This window comes from Symphodus melops (assembly GCF_947650265.1).
Source record: "Symphodus melops genome assembly, chromosome: 6".
Classification (NCBI taxonomy): Eukaryota; Metazoa; Chordata; class Actinopteri; order Labriformes; family Labridae; genus Symphodus; species Symphodus melops.
In genome coordinates this window covers 16,653,486-16,675,536 of record NC_136696.1, presented here as the reverse complement: position 1 = coordinate 16,675,536, position 22,051 = coordinate 16,653,486, and the positions used below count along the sequence as shown (strand labels likewise).

At 38.4% G+C, this 22,051-nt stretch overlaps 2 protein-coding genes across 3 annotated transcripts in view; both read left to right on the top strand.

The window, feature by feature from the left end:
* Nucleotides 1–806: 806 nt before the first annotated feature.
* LOC306826079 (high affinity choline transporter 1-like) lies at nucleotides 807–14,339 on the top strand. 2 transcript variants are annotated; one of them, XM_079347160.1, is made up of 9 exons: nucleotides 807–1,344; nucleotides 3,766–3,955; nucleotides 4,076–4,189; nucleotides 10,913–11,068; nucleotides 11,167–11,315; nucleotides 11,535–11,684; nucleotides 12,037–12,190; nucleotides 12,811–13,028; nucleotides 13,127–14,339. In XM_079347160.1, the coding sequence occupies exons 2-9, from the start codon at nucleotides 3,772–3,774 to the stop codon at nucleotides 13,640–13,642; spliced, it is 1,641 nt and encodes a 546-aa protein (XP_079203286.1). In that variant the 5' UTR covers nucleotides 807–1,344; nucleotides 3,766–3,771; the 3' UTR covers nucleotides 13,643–14,339. The 2 variants fall into 2 exon arrangements, with proteins under 2 accessions (XP_079203286.1, XP_079203287.1); XM_079347161.1 differs by lacking the exons at nucleotides 807–1,344; nucleotides 3,766–3,955; nucleotides 4,076–4,189 and adding an exon at nucleotides 7,224–7,313.
* A 4,210-nt stretch (nucleotides 14,340–18,549) lies between these two features.
* igf1ra (insulin-like growth factor 1a receptor) overlaps nucleotides 18,550–22,051 on the top strand; it is a 67,408-nt gene continuing 63,906 nt past the window's right edge. The window contains exon 1 of the mRNA XM_079347190.1: nucleotides 18,550–19,774. Within this exon, the coding sequence (XP_079203316.1) occupies nucleotides 19,681–19,774 (94 nt within the window). The 5' untranslated portion in view covers nucleotides 18,550–19,680. The remainder of the gene's footprint in view (nucleotides 19,775–22,051) is intronic.

The window sequence follows — 22,051 nt, the reverse complement described above, 5'->3', positions numbered from 1 at the left end:
TTTTATAAACATGTGATCAATGACTTTGAGACACAAGTAATTAAAATCACACAAATCAAGAGTCCAGTTTCTAATGCAACTTTCATCATCAGTTGTGAACATGTTTTGTACTCTATAGTCGCTCTTGAATGCCCAAATAACAATGTGTTCACATGAAAATAGTTAGATAGTTTTTTAAGGGTACAGTATGTGGGTGTTTGCACATGCACGTGTGCACAATATGTATGTTGTTCTTGTATACTTTTTGTAGCCCATATGGGACTATGGTAAAACTGTATGGTAACATGTATTTCATATAAAAACACAAATTCTTTTAATAGAAAATGTATGAATTAATGGAGAAGAGGTGGGATTAAATAAGGGTGTACTTCTTCCCACTCATTTTCGGACATGTATGTTACATTTATATAGAAAGTAAGAGAACATGTTTTATATGATCTCATTCATTGTTTGTACATATTACTTTTTTACATGTCACTTTCTTCTCTCTCTTTTCTTTTGTTTTTACATTAAATTCAACTAAACAATGTAGGCTATAAATGTAGGTCTAAATAATATAGGTTTTGTGATTAAAGGACTATATTATAATTCAGGTTGAGCAATCAAACCTTTATATTATTTTACTATAATTAACATGTTTACCATTTCAGATTTTTTGACAAGTCCCTTTTACATTTCCGTATTTGCACTTGACAAAGCCTTAGGCTATTCTCTATGTTGTATAAAGGGTCTGAAAAGTTGCAGATACTCCACACAGCCTTCATGGTTGCACAACTCGGGTCTGCGCTGCTGGGGGTGTCACCTTTCGGGCACATCGGTTACAAAAGAGTGGGTGGAAAACACGTCACAGGAGACGTTTTACAGTGGGCCTAAAACTGCATTTTAAACTTTGCGCGAGAATCACGTGTGTTTTGTTACAGGTAAATGCCCTGCACCATAGATAACCCTGTGATTTATTAGCGCCTCTCTTCCAGGTTACGTTCAAGACAAAGTGGTGCTACTGCAACTGTTTGCAACGATTTTGAACCTCTGCTTCAATCAAATTATGCGAAACGCTTGACAGTCGCATCTTAATCTTTTGGCCTCTGCGCTTTAGATTTCTTGATCCAGAATATGAACATGTTGGAGACACCCAATAGACCCAAATCCGCTATTTGATGGCCAAGGAAGCGACACTTCTATTTGAAAACGTTGTCTCGGTGTAGACGGCGCTGAACGCGACTCTTCCAGGTGTCACGTTTCAAGAGGAGACAAAAGCGAAGAAGTGAGCGGACGAGGCTTTAACAATACGGCTCTGTCGGGGACGCAGCAGATGCGCGGACGAGACCCCGACTCTACACAAAGGTTAGTGAGCTAACAAACACAATGACAATTTAGCGACACATCACCGTTCAGTCTTTTCGTGTCCATTGGTTAAAAAACGTCATATGACTCATTTTATTGTCAGATCAGGAGAATTTATGGGAGTAAATTGCAGTGGTTGTGTAAATATTACGCGTTTTTTTTTTCTCCCTGTGGTTTCGGTTAAAGTAAAAGATAAGCTGGTTTAATGTGGCATGCAGCTGCGGTGCAATTTCAGCCTGTGAGGACGAGCGCTTAGGCTGTAGCCTTATCATAAGCTGTTTACAAATAAAAAAACAATAATTCAATAACGTGTATCGATAACTGTATAGATGACACACGCATTGCTCCTAATTATGATTTGCTGATCTTAAAATTAGTAGCATAATGACATGCGATGGTCGTAAGGTGATCTATCATTGAAAGCGAGATTAAACTATAAATAGACATGTTTCAGTACACATGTTCTCATAGATCCATCTGATGGACTAGTCATCTGTAAAGACTGCCTTGGGTTTTCGAGTCGTTTCATTTTGAGAGGAGAAAAAACGTGAGTATGGTGTTTCAGAGGACGCACGCTCTCCCCCCCCCCCCCCCCCAACCAATAGAGGACAATATGAATGTTGTAATGCTGTAACGTTAGCACACATTGTGTTTGTACACTGAGGAAGGCTATATGCTATACTAGATACGTGTTTAGGTCATAGACTGTAAATATTAAGGATTAGGTATATAATATAATGTATTTTTTTTCTGTAGAGGATATTACCTCATTAAATTAAAACTGCTCCACCCCCAACAATTTGAGAATTGAGAGGGTGGTGACACATTATTGGAGAGTACAGGTTGTACTTATATGGGATAGTTAAATATTAATTTAATCTAAAATAAGTGGTTTATATCTTTTACACCAAAATTGGGCATGAATACATTTGGTCTTAAACATATTGCCTTTTACCAAAGCTATAATAACTATGATTGATGTTTAAAATAAATCTAATAAGCATTTTTCAACATATTTTATAAATAAAAACTACATGGTGTATAGCACCTTCAAATAAATGTAAAATTTTCTTATGGATTAAAAAAAAACCCTGCTTGTCAATCTACCAACAATTCATATCTGTTTAAGGGAGGAAAGGTGAGGAAAATATTCATAATGGTCCTCAGTATTTATTGTACTTATTGCTTTTTAACTTATTCACATTTCTTACTATGTTGATATCTTAATTGTACATGACTTTTTTTCTACTTCTTTATTGTGTGTTAGAGCAACTGTAACGAAAACATTTAACCCTGAGATTAATAAAAGTCTTTCCGATTCTTTTTCTGATTCTGAAGCTATTGACCTACGCTAACTAACCAGCAAGTAAATCGTCCTAAACAATCTGCAGTATAATAAACAGGCCAACAAGCATCAAGTCACTGCGATACCACAACCTAAACAGAGTTACACAAATACAACTCGACTCGGCAGTCAAAACGCGTTGACATATCCCTGTGAATTAAAAGATTTTTATACAACATCAGAGGGCTTTGGACTTTCAGTTTGGACTGCCTTTTTACACCTTCAACTTCTTAAACTTTCATTTTCATCTGGACAGTTCCTTCCTTTTGTATTAACTGTTTTTATCCTGGAAGAACATCTGATTCCTCCACATATTTTGACCCAGTGCAGTGGTCATTGCTATCCCCCCATTTTTTTCCCTTATTCTAAAACTGTTTACATTTCTTCAGCATTTTCCAAAGATAACTGTGCCACTGTGATTTCCTTAAAAATCTTTAAATGTAGTAGTTCTTTTCTGGGAGTCTTCTATAATGATACAACTGGTAACCCCAGAATAAAACACCTGTATTTACACTTAATCCTTACAATCAGCATGAGATTGCATAGCATTTTCCAGGAAAATCACAATTTATTCACAAGGCAATTGCCTGTAATTTATCACACATGAATTAAACTGTTTTTTTCCCCAGCACTATCATGCTCTAACCTTACTGAGGGGAAAAAACACTTTGTTCTAGTGGAAAAATACTGAAGCCAATGATTGGGGACAAGCTTAAAGAAATGTATCCTTCACTGAAAAAACTCAACAACACCAAATTTTTCATTATCACAATTCCCAAAGATTATCCAGTCGTAGTCTGATTTTGGCTACATGATATTTTCCATGTTGAGTATCCCTGTATACAGGATGAGTGGCAGGGCTCTGCAGTGCCCATCCTCAGCTTGTCAAGGTTAATCTGAGACTTTTTTGCATTTTTACGCGGTAGCAAGATAAAACGATGGTTCTGCCATTGGGGATTATTTGACAGCTTAAACTGTGGGTGTGACTCTAGTTTAACAGCTATATACTCAACGGAACATTTTGTGTTTTATGTTATATTTTAATGTAATATTTGGATTTTGCATTGTGTCACTAGACTATCATGGCAGTGGATGTCCCTGGACTGGTGGCGGTGGTATTTTTTTACATCATCATCCTGGTAATTGGGATTTGGGCGTCTCGAAAGTCCAAAAAAGTGGAGAAAACATGTGTCGGCAGCAAGAGCGAAGTAGCCATGGTGGGTGGGCGCAACATCAACACCCTGGTCGGGGTTTTCACCATGACAGGTAGAACTATTCATTATATTTGTGTGTTCAGTACTTTATAGGTGTACATTACTGTGATTGACTAATCCTCCCTGTCTCGCTACAGTCTCAACAAGATTCTTTTCTGTGCTTGTCTTACAGCAACATGGGTTGGTGGAGGTTACATTATGGGAACTGCTGAGGCTGTTTATTCTCCGACTCAAGGTCTCATCTGGGCGTTGGGGCCTCCAGCATATCTTATCAATTTTGTTCTGGGTAAGTACCTACAACAAAATGTCCTTTTCTTTATTGGGTATGTAGCAGCACCTTTTGGGTTGTTTTTTCAGCTTATACTGAAGCAACACAGGATGATACTTCACTTGTGCATTGTTTGCCTTCAAAATTAGCTTTGTCGAGATGACACCCAAAGTATTGTAGAAACAACTTACAGTGCGTAGATCCACAGATGCTTTCATTTTCACAAAGAGCTTGCAATGACCTGGTCGAGGTCAAACCGTGGTCAAACAAATTAAATCTACAATTTCAGATTTCTGGCAGACAAAAGACAAAAGTTTTTGTAAAGAACTTAAGGCTTTAGCCAGAATTTAGTTCAACTGAAAAGCATGTTAAGGCAATCGTGGGTTATCTGGGGGACACGTTGATATGTCTTTTAAACTTAGTACAAATAAAGTACCTGTTAGGTGGGGGTTGTTTCTGCTGTCTAAGTCTAATGATAAAATCACGAAACAGACTGGATTATTTTTACAATATATGGTCAGACATCACAGCAATAGAATTACAATACAATCACTGAAAATAGCTAACTGACAAAGTTTCTCAGTTAACAAACTTGCTTGTGTTCTGCTAGGTACAGCCTACAAATTATTTTCTACTTAAGTACATCTCAATAAGGCTAGAAAGAAGACATTAGCTTGACTCATAAATGTCAGACGATATATTTCTTTCTCAGTAAACCTTCTCTTACAACAGACAGTGGGCTCCAATCCAAATATAGCCCTGCTGCTGTGAGATGTTTTATCTAGATATGGTGACAGCTCCTTAAACTGAGAATAGTTACTCTTAGATGGTGTACGGATTTAAATTATACATTCATAAAGTTACCAAGATGAATGAATTCATGACAATTCATACTAACAATACTGGTAGGTTTGAAAAAAAAAAAAAGAACTACAGAGCAGCATTTTTATAAAGCAAACTACAGCCTAACAAGTCCTTTATCAGAGCGCACCTTCATACAACTTAGCTGCTTATCTTTCAGTGTTTGATCCGGCTTTATCAATCCAATTGTGCATTGGACTATATGCAGAATAAAGAATGCTTTGGGTTCTGTTTGATCTGATTCAGTAAGGATATCACGGTAATGATATTACAGACTTAAACCTGCACATTAAGCTTTGCAGCTTAGTGCAATTTGCTGTTATTAGTCTGATTGTGGAGAGAAGCTGTCAACTCTTCCTCTCTCCTCCAATACCCGCTCTCACACTGACCTAGTTCAATGCTCTCCCTAGAGAGATGATGAGCTAGAAGGGGACAAGCCAGCTATATTTCCAATGTATTGTTCAGACATGTCTAAATGGATACCACTTTCATCATTCTTTACTCTGCAAACTCCTTCGAGTGAGCGAACACGTGTCTCATGTCTTCAACACTATGTCCGTATGGCTGAAAAAAAGTTTGTCCCTACATGCAGGTGTCGACATCCCTGAAACCACGTGACCCCTGTTTAAATGAACTGTGAAGTAGTTAATCACCAACTCTGTTAAGACACAAATGATTATCTATAATTTCAATGGAACTTTCTTGGCTGTGAGACCAGGTTCTGTGTCTCTTCACTCACATAGAAGAAGTACATGTGCAGAATCTTCAGCAACAGCTTTCCAGAAGTTCTTAGTCAAAATGGCAACGTTTCAGGCAGATAAATCAGGACTAAAATAACTTTTACTGAACCAGTAGTGCCTTCAACATCTTTTTTTCAGTCAGACAAACAGAATTGTGATGTAATAGAACTGACAATATCTGTCTTTGAAGATTATGATTCGTTGCAAGTGCTCACGAGGTGCATGCAGCTCCCAGCGCTACACCTGCTTTGGCTTTATGGTTCCCCGCTCACATCAGTCTGATTAGCTGCACCCACAGTGGGTACGGAAAGTATTCAGACCCCTTTACATTGCAACAATTTACTGAAATTAAAAATGTTCATTTCATTTCTCATTAATGTACACTCAGCACCCCAGAAATGTAGAATTTTTTGCAAATGTATTAAAAAAAAAGAAAAACTGAAATATAACATGTATCATAAGTATTCAAACCCTTTGCTCAGTGTTGAGTAGAAGCACCTTTTTGAGCTAGTACAGCTATGAGTCTTCTTGGAATGATGCAACAACTTTTTCATATCTTGATTTGGGGATCGTCTGAAATTCTTCCTTGCAGATCCTCTCTAGTTTTGTCAGGTTGGATGGTGAATGTTGGTGGACAGCCATTTTCTGGTCTCTCCAGAGATGCTCAATTGGGCCTTTGTTATTTTAGCTGTGTGGTTAGGGTCATTGTCTTGTTGGAAGGTAAACCTTCGGCCCAGTCTGAGGTCCTGAGCGCTCTGTACTGGGCCGCATTCACCTTTCCTTCAATTGCATCCAGTCGTCCTGTCCCTGAAAAACACCCTCACACCATGATGCTGCCACCACCATGTTTCACTGTGAAGATTGTATTGGGCAGGTGACGAGCAGTGCCTGGTTTTCTCCACACATGCCACTTAGAATAACACCAAAAAGTTCAATCTTGGTCTCATCAGACCAGAGAATCTTTTTTGTCATAGTCTTGAGTCCTTCATGTGTTTTTTGGCAAACTCTGGTTTTTATGTCTTGCACTGAGGAGAGGCTTACGTCGGACCACTCTGCCATAAAGCCCCGACTGGTGTAGAGCTGCCGTGATAGTTGACTTTGTGGAACTTTCTCCCATTTCCCTACTGCATCTCTGAAGCTCAGCCACAGTGGTCTTTGGGTTCTTCTCTACCTTTCTCATCAAGGCTTTTCTCCCACGATTGCTCAGTTTGGCTGGGCGGCCAGGTCTGGGAAGAGTTCTGGTCATCCCAAACTTCTTTCATTTAAGGATTATAGAGGCCACTGTGCTCTTAGGAACACTGAGTGCTGCAGAAATTCTTTTGTAACCTTGGCCTGATCTGTGCCTTTCCACACTTCTGTCTCTGAGCTCCTTGGGCAGTTCCTTCGACGTCATGATTTTCATTTGCTCTGTGAGCTGTAAGGTCTTATATAGACAGGTGTGTGCCTTTCCTAATCAAGTCCAATCAGTTGACTTAAACAGAACTGGACTCCAATGAAGGAGCAGAACCATCTCAAGGAGGATCATAAGAAACTGACAGCATGTGAGTTAAATATGAGTGTCACAGCAAAGGGTCTGAATACTTATGACTATGTGATGTTTAACTTTTTTAATAGATTTGCAAACATTTCTACATTTCTGTTTTTTTCTGTCAAGATGGGGTGCTGAGTGTTCATTAATGAGAAATAAAATGAACTTTTTTGATTTTAGCAAATGGCTGCAATGAAACATTTAAAGAGGTCTGAATACTTTCCGTACCCACTGTATGTGCTGATCTTGCAGTAGCTGCAACTTGAAATAGGGGACATTTTACTGCCACCTGACAGAAAGTGCATATTACTTTTCACTTGTTAACTGAACAGTTTTTGAGGTCTTAAGTGCAGAATTACACGTATGAATAGCAGAATGTTTTCATTTTTATTGAACTTGTAGTTTTAGTAATAATGTAGTGGTTTGCCATATGAAGCAGAGAAATGCTACAAGGATGCAAGTCATTGTAGCATTTCTCTGCTTCATATGTCATGAGCAGCAGAAACTGCTCGTCTGCATATTAGTCATGAGCCATGACTAATAACGCCATCACAGACCCAGATATAGGGCATTGAGTGGAGATCAAGATACAAGCTGATGAAGCTGGGCTGTTTTTGTGTTTAACAGACATTATTTTTTTCTCATTTCTGACTATCTACAAACATTGACAGTTCATATCCGCACTCGCAGATAATTTCAGGATTTTCAGGATTTCCTTCTTCATTTCGTCTATATATATATATATATATACACACACACACACACACACACACACACACACACACACATATATATATATATGCTGCCCTTGAAAAAACAACTAATTATGATTAGAGCTGAAACGATTCCTCGAATAACTCGAATAATTCGATACAAATTCAAAAATTCATCGTGGAATTTTCGCTGCCTCGAGGCTTCGTTAAGTTTTTTTTTGCGTCATCAAAACTTTGGTATGAGTATAAAACACGTTTAATGTAGCTGCAGCTACCTGCTCCTCTCTCTTACACACAGACACTTCAGCGCTAACACACACGCACACACACACGCACACGCGAGCGCGGCCTGCCCCTTTTAACTTTTAGTCAGCACACAGTTGATCCGTGATCCATACGACCGAGTCGGGAACACGTGATCCGGTCAAACAGTCGGCTTTTCTCCGTTCACTCTCTCCGTGTTTGCAGCTAACATCACGATAGCTGCAAACGTATGTCTATGGTCTCTGTGAGCGTGCTGCAGGAGCAGACAGAGATACACTTTTAACAATATACAGGCTGATAATATGAAATGTCTGATGTCTTCAAAGCTAAATCAAGACAGAACTTGTTTGTGGAATAATAATTTAGCAAATATATATTTAAAGTTTCTCAATTTCCTTATCTGACATAATGATTGATTCTGTGATTGAGTCAACAGAACATAATGCTTTCTCAATTAAATGTACTGTAACAGATGTGTAGGCTACACAAAACAGTATTTGCTATTTCAGCCATTAAAACGTGTTTGGCCTGTATTTTTCATCTACCTGCCGCCTTGACCAGTGAATCAGAAAGTGAATTTGGGACCCTGTCAGTAATATGGTGAGTGTCAGCAGCTGTAGAGCAGAGGTGGTTGGCTGTAACAAGCAGGCGTTACCACGGTAACTGCAAAGAAGCAGGTTTGTAGGGACGACCCAAGACGAGTTAAACCTTAATTAAGCAAAAGTATTATTTATTCGATTACTCGATTAATCGACGGGATATTCGATAGAATACTTGATTACTAAAATATTCGATAGCTGCAGCTCTAATTATGATATTATTAAACAGTTGTCATATTAAAGACTATATGGACAGAGCTGCAAATGCAAAATGAAATGTAACACAATCATGAAAGCTTGTGTTGCTCTATGAAATCCACTGCAGTCTGGAGTCTCTGTGAACAAAGACAATGACAGCTATCTCATATGACCTATCCCTCCACAGGCTGAGTGTGCGTTCTGAGTTTGGCATGTTATACTGTATTTGTTATATATTGCTAAGGGGTAGGTGACCGACGAAGTGACTTACGGCACACTGGAGTAACAGACTTGTTGACTGTTTCCTTGGCAAAGATTCACAGTGAGTGATACGTTTTGACTGTTAAAAGATTGAGGGTGACATTTTTGGCTGAAAGCACTACCTACACATACGTAATATAATAATCTTTATTTATAGAGCACTTTTCAAAAACAAGTCACAAAGTGCTTTACAAGGATGGCAAAAACAAATTGTCATGATTTGGTGTGTTTTAGTTTTTTTATTTTGGTGTTTAGATTTCTTGTCTTGTTTAAGTGTGTATTGTTCACGAGTGTTTTCCTTGTGTGTAAATGTTTATTAATTCAGTCTGTAGGGTTTTCAGTTTTATTTGGTCATTTCATGTTCTTGTGTCTTGTTCTTGAGTTCTGTGTCTGTGTCTTCAGTGATTTACTTTGTAGTTGTCCTCAGTGTTTCTTGTGTTACGTTCATTCCTGCCTCTGTGTGTTTCCCTCCTCTTCTGATTGCCCGGATTGTCCTCACCTGTGTTTAATTACCATTGTACTCTATTTGGTCTCAGTGTTCCTTCCCTTGTGTCGTCAAATCATTGTTGTTAGTTGTCAGTATGGTTGTGGTCTGCTTGTGATTCCCTGAGTTTGACCTTAAGGATTTTTTAGTTGAACTTTTTGTTTAAGAAAATAAATAGTTTAGTTTTTTTAGTTGTGCAATTGGGTCTACTGCCTTTGTTTTTTTCAATGACTGTGACACAAATGGCAGGTCTTGCAGTCAAGATTAAGAAATAAGAACCAATTTAAGATATGAAATCCTTTTCAAAGACAAACAATGCTTTTAAAGTAATTTAAAAAACTGAAATTTGCCTAACAATCTATACTACACTAAAATCAAAAGCTCTATCCCTTTGAGTTTTGAGTTTGGAACTAACAGAAAACCTCTTCCTGAGGATCTCAATTTGCAAGTGGGTTGGTATTGCAGTAAAAGGTCTCATAAATAGCTGGGAGAAAGACCATGAAGAGCTTTAAAAGTAATCATTAAAATCTTAAAATCAATTCTAAAACACACAGGGTGCCAGTGTAAGGATGCTAAAACAGGAGTGATGTGGTCATGCTGTCTGGTTCAGGTTTAAAGCCTGGCAGCTGACATCTGTACCAGCTGGAGTCGATCTATAGATTTTTGGTTCAGGCAAGTGAAAACGTAATACAGCAGTCTCAATTGATGGAGTTTTTGAAATATTTCGAAGCTGGTGAAAACAAGACGGTAGACATTTTGTTGTGTACTGCTCAAAATGTTGGTATGCTGTCAAACAAGACACCAAGGTTTTTTGCACATTTACAGGACATGATCAGCAAAGAATGAAGATGCACTGCTTTGTCCACTGGAGGCCCAAAAACATCCACACAAGCTTGAAGCTGTTCAAAGGAGCTTTAAGCTGTAACTTTGGCTTATAATGTTGTTGTTGGAAAGATTTTTCATCTATTATCAAAGTTTTCAAAGTTGTTGTAGTTGCTTCTGACAGAATAGTTAGTGAATCATTTACACTCTTTAAATCAAACTTTAAATTAAACTCAAGTGTTTGTCATTTTTGTCCTGTTTTCTTCTTAAGGAGGATTGTTTTTCGCAAAACCAATGAGGTCGAAGAGCTACGTCACCATGTTGGACCCGTTTCAACATCGCTATGGCAACATGTTCACTGCAATACTCCTGCTTCCTGCTTTGGTCAGTGATATTTTGTGGGTGGCCTGTATCCTTGCTGCTCTGGGTGGGTAATAGTATCTTAGTCTTTATAGACCAGCTTAAGATATGCACTATAATACTAGTCCATCTAATTTCTCCTCTTTAATGTTCTGTCAATTCCAGGTGGAACTATGAGCGTAATTCTTGGACTGTCGTCTGCCCTCTCCATCATTATCTCGGCAGTAGTCTCTATTATCTACACATTTTTAGGGGGGCTTTACTCTGTTGCATACACGGATATCATCCAGCTTTCCTTCGTCTTCGTCAGCCTGGTAAGAAACGAAGAAAAGGAAGCACACGTGACATAATAGGACGAGTTAGAGGTGACAGAAGGAGGATAATAAAGTCAAGTCAACAGCAATAAGAAGACCTGAATAAGACAAATGAATAAATTAACAATACAAAAGAAATAGTATTGAAGCAATCAAGTAGAGAACTTTACTTCTGCTTAGTTTTGCTTGAACAGGTGTTTTTTTTTGTCTCTGTTTCAGTGGCTCTGTATTCCTTTTTTGCTGCTAAGTCCTGCAGTAACAGACCTATCTCAAAGTCAAGCCTACCTCAACCAGTCCAATGGACAATCCTGGTTAGGAGAGCTGGAGCTGGCAGATGCAGGAAAATGGGCGGATGAGATGCTTTTATTGGTTAGATTTCAAATATTTGTCTCTGTGTTAGTTGCTGAGTTAGATGATGGAAGTACCACAGCCATGGATGTACCAATTTCACAAATGCAAACAAAAAAAGTTTTTAAAAAATTACCATGCTTGAAAACCTGTTGATCATCACTGGACCAAAGCTCATAATTGCTCATAGATAATAAAAAAATATTTGGACAAGAATGGCACTTAATTGCCAAATTATTTATTATTTAACTGCAGTTTCCATAAACCCTGCATGCCCCTTTTAATGTTAGGATTGTCTTTTGGGAAAACTGCATACTCAAGTTGCTAACTTGGAAATCTTGTGGATTTTTTTGCATCTGTGTGTCTCTCGCAGGCCTTAGGGGGACTGGCATATCAGGCTCTTTACCAGAGGATCCTCTCTGCGTCATCTTCAGCTCAGGCTCAGATCACCTGTTTTGCTGCTGCAGGGACAGTTTTTATCATGGGAATCCCCTCTGTTGTCATTGGAGTGGTGGCTGCTTCTGCAGGTACACATTTAACTTTAACTTTATTTGTAATGGGACCATGTACAATATTAAATGTTTGTGTCAAAATGTTTGTGTCAACACATCAAATGTTGCCATTTGATGTGTTGCACCAGAGTTAGCTCAGAGCTAGTTTACATCTGCAGTCCCTCGGTTACAATTAAAACATCAAATAGTAATATAAAATATGTCTGTAACAAACATAGCAGATTATCTACACACACACTGAGCACACACACAGAGACTAACACACACACACACACACACACACACTCAAATGTATAAATGAAGATCAGTAGCTAACTCTCAGCTGTGCACATTTTTTTTTAGTCAAAGCTCACATGTTCTCACAGTAAGGTAACAGATAATCAGTGGACAGATTTAGCATGGTTTGCACATGTATGTGTGTGTGGTTATGGTTAGCATGTCATACTGATTTACCAGTTTCAAACATCCAGCCTCCTGCTCCCAAGTGCTCAATTTATTCATTAATTTATCTTTATGCCATCACCATGATCTTAAAAAGCTTCTTCTCCCCCCGTTATTTCTTTTCCTTTCGACCCTGTCTATCTCTTTCTCTACCTCTATACCTCCTCCCCTCTCTTTCTCTCCTTTCTTCTAAGACTGGAACCAGACAGCGTATGGTCTACCCCCTCCCTTTGAACGAGGGGAGGCAGGGAAGATCTTGCCACTGGCCCTGCAAAACCTCACACCCAACTGGTTGTCAGTGTTAGGCATTGGTTCTGTGGCTGCAGCAGTAATGTCCTCCATGGACTCTGTGCTGCTGTCCTCAGCATCTATGTTCACGCAAAACATATACAAGACGACTTTGAGGAAGCAGGTGTGTGTGTTTGTGCCCGAGTGTGCGTGTGTGTGTTTTGTTCAACATTATTCACGGTAACTCAGTTTTTATTGCCCTCTTCATCGTTTTCCTGACAGGCGTCAGAGTTGGAGCTGCAGCGGGTGATCCGTGTTAGTGTGCTGCTGGTCGGCCTGACGGGAACAGGCCTGGCCTTCGGTGACGACAGCGTGTTCGCCTTGTGGCTGCTGAGCGGAGACCTCCTGTACTGTTTAGTCCTCCCGCAACTCATTTGTGTGCTGCACTTCAGCCAGGCTAACAGCTACGGTGCTATCAGTGGTTATCTAGTGGGACTGCTGCTGCGTGGGCTGAGCGGGGAGCCAGTGCTTGGGATCCCTCCTCTCCTCCTGTACCCTGGCTGGAGAGAGGAGGACGGGGTAATCACACAGTACTTCCCCTACAGGACTCTGGCCATGGTCTCCTCTGTGATATCTATTGTTGCAGTGTCCTGGCTGGTAGGGCTAGCCTTCTGTCACCAGTATATTCCTCGATCCTGGGATATACTGGGGGTATTTGAGGAGAACAAAGAGGAAGAGACAGGCAAGGACCCTGTTCTTTTTGAGGAAAAGAACATTATCCTCAATACAAAACTATAGTGTTAACTTGAGTACATCGGCCAAAGTATACACAAACTCCTTTTTATGCAAATTCCTCTCAACCCTCTTCTCTGCACAGACTATTTACGCACACTCCTACGTGACCTGTATTCTCCACACATTGATTCTGAATTATATGCTTTATTTGCACCAATCACTGACCAGCAGTATGTTAATGAAAGAGTTACTGAAGTAGGAAGTTGAGGCACAGTGGTTGTAACTCTTTCTAACAGACCAAGCTTAAGACCATCTTAAAAACCTCAAATTCTGATCTTGATGTCAGAATTTAATTTTCCACCAAGTCTTTATCCTGTTGATGATGAACCGTTTTCTCCTAAATTTCCAATCATGGTAAACAAAAACATTTTCAATTTATGTAGTTGATTCACTCAGACCTTTTCAGTACCTTAAGCTCAACTTGATGTTATTTAATTGTGTAATCATTTAACATTGTCGTACTTTCTTTAGAAGCACCTTTGCCTCTCTACATATATGAAGCACTGAGGGGACAAAGCAATGCAAAGACTCTGAGAAAGCGTTTTCCTTCTTAACAAAAAGCTGTCAGTTAAAGTGTTTACCATTATTTTATTATGTTTTAAAGGTAACATTGTTGAAAGTCAATCAAGATATAGATTTACTAGAATAACTATTTTTTGTTGTTTTGTGATTGCAAGTGTTCATAAAAAAATGCAACAAACTCTGTGTTATCCTTGGATCAGATGGAATCCTTTAGTGTTCATTTGTTTTTCAAAGAAAGAAAGACTGCCACCCTAAACCCTAAAAATGTAAATATAATAAGTACAGTGCTGTATTAGACCACTTGTCATAAAGTCAAGAAAACATAAATATTATAGAAATCTTTCAAAAACGTTTTTAGAATTTAAAAAATATATATATTTGGCTAATAACAAACTGAAATCACAAATTAGTCCTCTTTCAAACATAATAACCAAAAAGCTTTAGATTTTGTACGGCCTCCTTTGGCCTTGATAACAGCTTGCATTCTTGCAGGCATTGTTTACATGTAATTTTCGACAATCTCTTTTGTTTTGAGTTCCAAATCGTTTGGAGAGCCGTTCCCACAGACTTGCTAGATTAAACTTTTGTGTGATAAATCTTTGGACTTACGAAATCCCAAATATGGTCCAGTACTCTAGTTTTCTTTTTCTTGGTATATGAACCCGTTTTCAAACTGAATTCCCTTTTTATACCCAAATTTTAGTCTAGCTTCTCTGCTCAAACTGCAATGCCTCCTTTTTGGCAGTAGAGGGCAATACATGAACACTGAAGCATATGCCAGCCAACCTAACAGCCTGTAGCAAGCTGAATATGGTGTACTGAGGCAGTTCCAGCTCCTTAAAATAATAAGCTCGTATTCATTGCCTAAATCCTCCGTGGAAATATACAAAGTGGATATGTTGCAATTTTTTTCATCACTTAGGCTTCTCCTCTGAAAACAGATATTAAACAACGTTTGCTTACATTAGAGTTTTGTTTTTAATTCCAATTAAGTGTAATTTACATGTTGATTAGGAATGAATGAACTGATATCGTCAATGATGTGGTGAGTATTCTGGAGATTTCATTTAGGCTTAATCTCTTTACTGATATTTTCACATCATTTTCACAAACACCGTGATCTTAATTGAATAGCTTCAAACCCAAAATAATACTAGGTACAATCTAACGCTGTAATTTACAGAAGTAATGTTGTGGACAATTTGTAGTCCTAAGAAAAACACTTGAAATGAATGTAACGATCCACGTTTTAGTTAGGCGTTACGCACCTGTGTGCGAGGTGATTCCTTACAGAGGATGAACAGCGACGCCCCCGCACACTGTACGAGCTGCTCCTGTTGTATGTGCGGGATGGATGAACGCAACGCTGGTAGTAAACTCCTCTCCAGAACAAGGCTCCATGTCGGGTTTTATTTGTGGACCTGTGACGGTCGTATGCAGTGTAACCTATGGTATAGCTCCGGTGCACAGAATAGTGATGACGGTACATGAGGTTTGAAAGAAGTCCTGTTTTGTAATATTTACAGTCTATGGTTTTGACCCATACGCAAGTAATCAAATAAGTTTAAGTAAAATGAAATCACTTACAGGGCCAACTTTGCCGTTTAGCTGATGAAATGTGTTAGTTGTATTTCAAGAACACCCAGGAAAGGTCCAATCTAAGGCTATTATAATGGTATTTGGATGTAAATAATTTGCTCTTAATGGCTATAGGAAAGTTCTACAGAGATTCAATGGTCATTTTCAGTTGGACAAATATTCCTGTTTGTTGTGAAATAACTGATTATTTACAGAATAATGTGAAATGTATTTTAGGAACCAGATAAACAAAGACTAGCATATCATTTCAACATTTTTTTTCTTAATCAGTTGTTGCTGTCCTCTTTTTTTCCTCATTCTCATCTCGTTGTTTCCCAGGATTAGTCTTCAATTAAGTGCCTTTTCTTTTCTTTTCTGTTTTTTATTTTTATTTTTATTTTTACTAAACCCAAATAGTCTATTCAACACTTTGTGCCAGTGAACAGTCTGTAGAAAATGTAAGTCTATTTTGTTTACTTCCAAATAGATTTGATAATCATACACAAAGCTATAAAACATGTTAGCAAAAAAACGGCACAACTTTTAAAGTGATTTAAACAATGTTGATAATCCCATTCAAATGTTGCAATTCAATTGACACAAGAAATAAACTGTGTTTATTAAGCCATGGTTAATCCTTAACATTACTCCAAACAACTTTGATGGTGTATATTAAGCTGTCAACAACCAGAGTTAAAGAGTTTAACAATATTAAATCACAGATGTTGAGCTACTTTATGTGTATAATAAGGCAATTCAAAATTCCTGCCATCAAAATTGTCAGACATTGTAAAAAATGTAATAGTTCATAAAGCACCTGAGACACAAAGTTATTCAGTCAAAGGTTGAAATCTCGGAAGAAATTAATCCCACACAGCCTGTTGCCTCGTCTAACACGGTTAGTGCACGGTTGTGCTCAGTTGTCCACAGGAAATTTTGTAAGACAAGAAGCCATCATTTTCGAAAAAGAGTCAGGATAAAGAAACTGTATTTTATTAATGAATGCATTAGTGTATGTCACTTAATGATGCACTGAAAAAACACACATCTGCTGACAATTGACTGCATTTAATAGACATTTTAAGAAATTCCTAAACTTAAAGGTATTTTCTTAAAGACAAAATCTTCTTGATGGGCAGGTGTGCATTTTCGAACACAGATAATACTGTTTGAAACAATGTTTGTTTAACTGCAATGTCTGATAGAGACCCTTTAGGGTGTCAGTGTGGTGTCATGTGCTGCTCTCCATCTTATTTCACACATATTTCACACATCTTATTTCACATGATACAGTACTTATATGTTGCAGATACAATTTTTTCATAGCAGGACAATGAAAGACGTTTGTTTTAATTAATGTAAAGAGTAACAATTAATTTAAGTATAATCAGTGCCTAGTTTATGTTCCCAAATTGTGTTTCGGTCCAAGACAATCATTTCGCAACCTTTTGTCTTGGCAGTTTTTTTCAGCACATTTTAGCAACAAGGCAAACGAAAGTGCTTCACAAAACACATGAAAATTAAAAGACAAGATTCAAAAAACACATAACAATAGCCAAATAAAGAAGATCAACTATGAAAATATGTATTAAAAAGGTGGTTCAGGTTGGGAACCACATGATAACTCACAGATAACCCTATGAAAACTAACAAATAGCTTAATACTAAGGAATAACTTTTTTATGGAGCCCCTAAAATCCCAAAACGTAAAGATAATTATCTTGTGCGCACAAGATACCTATAGGCTATATTTTGTTCTTTCTGGGACTTCAGGGGCATATATGACAGTAGTAGACAGCAGTATGACATTAAGTTCTGTATGATCCTTTTAGACTAAATGCAGCATAAAGAAGAACATATATAATAAGCCACGCCAGGTAACACTTTACATAATTCGCTCTACCAACACAAGTAGCAACTTCAAACTTCACCATTAGGCAAGGACACTAAACATTTCCCTTCAGAGTTGTTAGTCTAGACCAGAGGTCTCCAACCTTTGAGATACTTTAAACAAATGAAAGTGGCCATGAGCTAATTGCATTTATTTAGATAGCACACATCAGCTAAATTAAGCTACTTTGTACAAGTGTGGAAAAATAAAGCAAATCAAAGCCCCAAAAAACAGGAATATTTGACACTGCTTATCATGCCACATAGTTATGTTAGCCTACTGAAAATTCACATCAATGTCCCAGAAAACATCACTGTTTTACACTTATTTTTATGGGCCAAGTACATGAATAGTGATGAGGGGTATATTTATTGTCCTCTGATTTTTTTGTTTGTTAATTTTTAACACAGTCAGTCAACCTATAGGCCAGCTACTGAAAACCTGCCCACGAGTTACTACGGCAGCTCCCGAGCTACCTGTTGGAGACCCTGGGCCCTGGTCTAGGCCTGTACGTCGAGCTACTTTTAGACAAACTTTGGATTTACAAATCATGCACTCATATGTTGTGCAACTCTTATTGCACGACACATCTGTTGGCAAGTTTTTTTTTTCTCTCGAGGTAAGAGCTCGAACTACACAAAAGGCGAAGTTAGTTTTATCAAAGTACCGATCACCTTGAGAGTCTTTAGTCCATGAAATGTCTCTCGTCCAATCAGATTCTTTGTTACAACCACAGACATAAAAAGAAAAACTAGAAACCTGATCCACCCACGTCATCCCCACAGTATATAAATTACATTATTATTATTATTATTATTGAATTGACAACATGGAGGCTACATTTTTCTAAGACCTGAAACTCGTTGGGACAAATAGTTCAGCATGTCTTTAATCTCGTTGACTCTGGGTGGACGCGAGGGTTCAAATCCACTCCGCGTTTTCGCCCTCCCCCGGCCACCTTATCCGTAGCACTATGTGTCTCTGAGTGAGAGAAGCCGACTCTTGTTTACAGCAGAGATTCCACGGAGGAGCGGAGACCCACACAGCCTGCTGCTGCTGCTGCTACCGAGGGCGAACCGCTTGGATATCGCCCCCCCTGGATTTACATACTCTCGTTTATAGAGGATACATTCAAAAGAAGAAACAGTCGTAAAAAAAAAAAGGACAACTTCTTGGGTTTATTCTCTCTCACACCCAGCAGCCCGAGGTCGTCTTGCTTGGAGAGAGCTGGAGACCCATTCTCCTGCGTGGCACAAGTCTGCTGTTTTTCTTTTTTAGCTGCAAATCCGGATTGACTGCGGAGCTAAAGTCCGAGCGAGAGGAGGCTGGAAGATCGGTTTAAAAAAACGACTTCTCACCGCTGGGGATCGATAGCCTCTTTGATAGTTGAATGGCATAAGCGAAAAAAGGGGGTTTTCATTCATTTTCAGCCTCCCAGCCACCACCCCTGTGGATCTGGACGCGTTTTTACAGACCCCTTCTCCTCCCCTTAATATAACACACAGGCATTCATACGAGAAACGACACTGGCTTTCATTTGCAATGCTGGTTAAAGGTTGCTGAAAAATACATTTTAATCTTCAGATTTCTTGTTGAAAACACCCGGGCCTGATAGCACTGTAGGCGCACTGCTGTTTTCAAGAGATGGAGACTGAAGATGGGGATTACCATCATTTATCCGGAAAAATCACTGGCTTGTGTGCCATACCGACCGACATCAAAGTATCCTGTGATTGGCAAAAATAGCAGACTGTTTTAGCATTTTTGTTGTTGTTTTTGGAATCCTTTGTTCTTACGATTTATAAGCATACACATTCAATAATACGTAGGCTTTTTAAAAAAAATATCGATAGAGCCAATCATCCTACAATAGCAAACAACGCATTTGTAGGCTACCACAGAGTAGCAATTTTGGGCTACATTTGTTCCCTACCATTTCTTTTTCTCCTTTATTTTTTTTTTTTTAAAGATTTCTTTCTATAAAGGTGTGCAGGCTACTATAGCCACTGCATTTAGCCTAAGGTTGTTTTGTTTTTGTGGAAGAGGAATAATGTTAAAGAACATGAGATCTGACACACCGACCTTGTTTTGGGCTCTGATGCTGTCTGTCTCCACCATCTGCATCTGGTCCACGCATGGAGAGAGTAAGTGTGATTATTTTTTTCTTCATAATTTCTGTGTTGTACATTTTTTTTGTAGCAAGTGTATTGTTTGTAAAGGGAAAGTCCATTCTCAGTACACAATGTGTGCTGTGTAACCCACTTTATCCTCTTCTAAAGCACTTTATCTGGATTAAAAAAATGTCTTTTTTGCCCTTCTAAATATGACTATGTTATTCAAACAAAAAATCGGGGGTGGGGGGGGGGGTTCTTTTAGGCATATTACGATGTATTCTCTCAGGATAAACGTAATAACGTTGTATGTCACCGACATGTACCTTCTACTTCTAAATGAACTGAGGACCATGTGCTAGCTGAAGCTGTCCGTCACTGGCTGAAACACTATTACGCAAACTCTCATTTATTCTGCACAATGTCCACCTCCTTTAATGAAGCTCTTTTGGTTTGTTTGGTTAACAAGGACAGACACTCGATACGTGTCGCTTTAAAGACTTCCAGGTCAAACAAGGAAGAAAAAGCAGAGGATGAATCCAAAGAGCAGAGCTGAAGGTTACTACGACCATGTGGCCATTTTGCTTTTCGTGGCGAGGCGTCGCTGCGCATGAACAACCTGGAACAGACTTCACAATTTGCTTGTTTGAAGGACGTCATATTAACCAAAAAAATATATAAAAAAAAGAGCAGCCCTTCTACCGTTTACATTAAACTCACTGTGAATAAAAGGTATCTAGGCTGTCTATTTTTTCTCCAGAGCTCATGTTCAGAAAACACAGCTGTAATCTGTTCTCATAGAAAGTCTTAAAATGAGTTTTAAACTCACCTGAATCTCAGCTGCTCAAATCCGATTTTATCATCTGACTTTCTATTTTTAGAAGCTTTGGGAAACTGCCTAAACGTTTCTTTAAAACAGGGAGAAGAAAATATAGCTTAAAATTGTAAAAAAAAAAAAAAAAGAAAGAAAAAAAGTGAAGTAATTTATTGCTTGTAATTTAGTAAATTGGACTCTTATTATTGTGAGACTTCCCTAGAATTAAGAAACTCTTGCTTTAACTGTGTTTGTGTGTGAAGCTGTAATGTCTTTTCTACAGTGGTGAGTTTTGTGATTCATAAATGAAAGCACATTATGAAGTTATCTCATTAGACCCAAGGTCATCTTTATACTCTGCAAATAACAGCCAGAATCAAAGCTGTCTTTTCCATTTGTTAAATATAGAAATGACTGTATAATCAGGATAAATGAGAGCTGCGTTAGTTCTTATTGCTTAGTACATAAAATGCTGTCACTGCTGATGAACAGTAGGTAAGGCCTGTCAGAGAAATGGCCTGATTTGGCCTAGTCCATTATACTGTTTCTAAACCTCTAAATATATATATATATATATATATATATCAAAAAAGTTTGGAAAAATTGAATAACTTTTATTCATTTCGTTCTTGAAACGAGGAAAAAAGTATTGCTTAAATAGCCAAAATCTGTAAAAAAAAAAAAAAAAAAAAAAAAAGCTCCTTGTTATATACACTCATCTGCCACTTTATTAGGTACACCTTAATGGTACCGAGTTGGACCCCCTTTTGCCTTCAGAACTGCCTTAATTCTTCATGGCATAGATTCAACAAGGTGCTAGAAACATTCCTCAGAGATTTTGGTCCATATTAGCATGATAGCATCACACAGTTGCTGCAGAGTGGTCGGCTGCATATGCATGAGATGAATCTCCTGACCCACCACATCCCAAAGGTGCTCGATTGTCTATTGAGACCTGGTGACTGTGGATTCCATTTGAGTAAAGTAAACTCACTGTCATGTTCAACAGTCCAGTTTGAGATGATCTCTGCAACCTGTTATCCTGCCTAAAGTAGCCAAGATGGGTACACTGTGGTCATAAATGGATGGACATGGTCAGCAACAATACTGGACGTGTTGTTGCTCGTTTGCATACCACGGTTGTAACATGAGGTCATTTTAGTTTTACCCTTCTTTCAGTACAAACCTTGTCCAGCCACTGTTCTCTGACCTCTGGCATCAACAAGGCATTGACACCCAAAGAACGGCTGCCTACTAGACATTTTCTCTTTTTCTGACTATTGTCTGTAAACCCTTGAGATGGTTGGACGTGAATATCCATTTACTGAAATACTCACCACGTCATGTTCAAAGTCAACAAAATCCCATTCCTTCCCCACCCTGATGCTCAGTTTGAACTTCAGAAGATCATATTGACCATGCCTAAATGCATTGAGATGTTGTCATGTGATTGGCTGATAAGATATTTGCATTAAGAAGCAGTAGAAACACAGATA

Coding starts and splice junctions, on each gene's coding strand:
- LOC306826079 (XM_079347160.1), top strand. CDS start 3,772: ATGGCAGTGGATGTCCCTGGACTGGTGGCGGTGGTATTTTTTTACATC. Junction 3,956..4,075: donor CGGGGTTTTCACCATGACAG/GTAGAACTATTC, acceptor CTTGTCTTACAG/CAACATGGGTTGGTGGAGGT. Junction 11,685..12,036: donor CGGATGAGATGCTTTTATTG/GTTAGATTTCAA, acceptor TGTCTCTCGCAG/GCCTTAGGGGGACTGGCATA.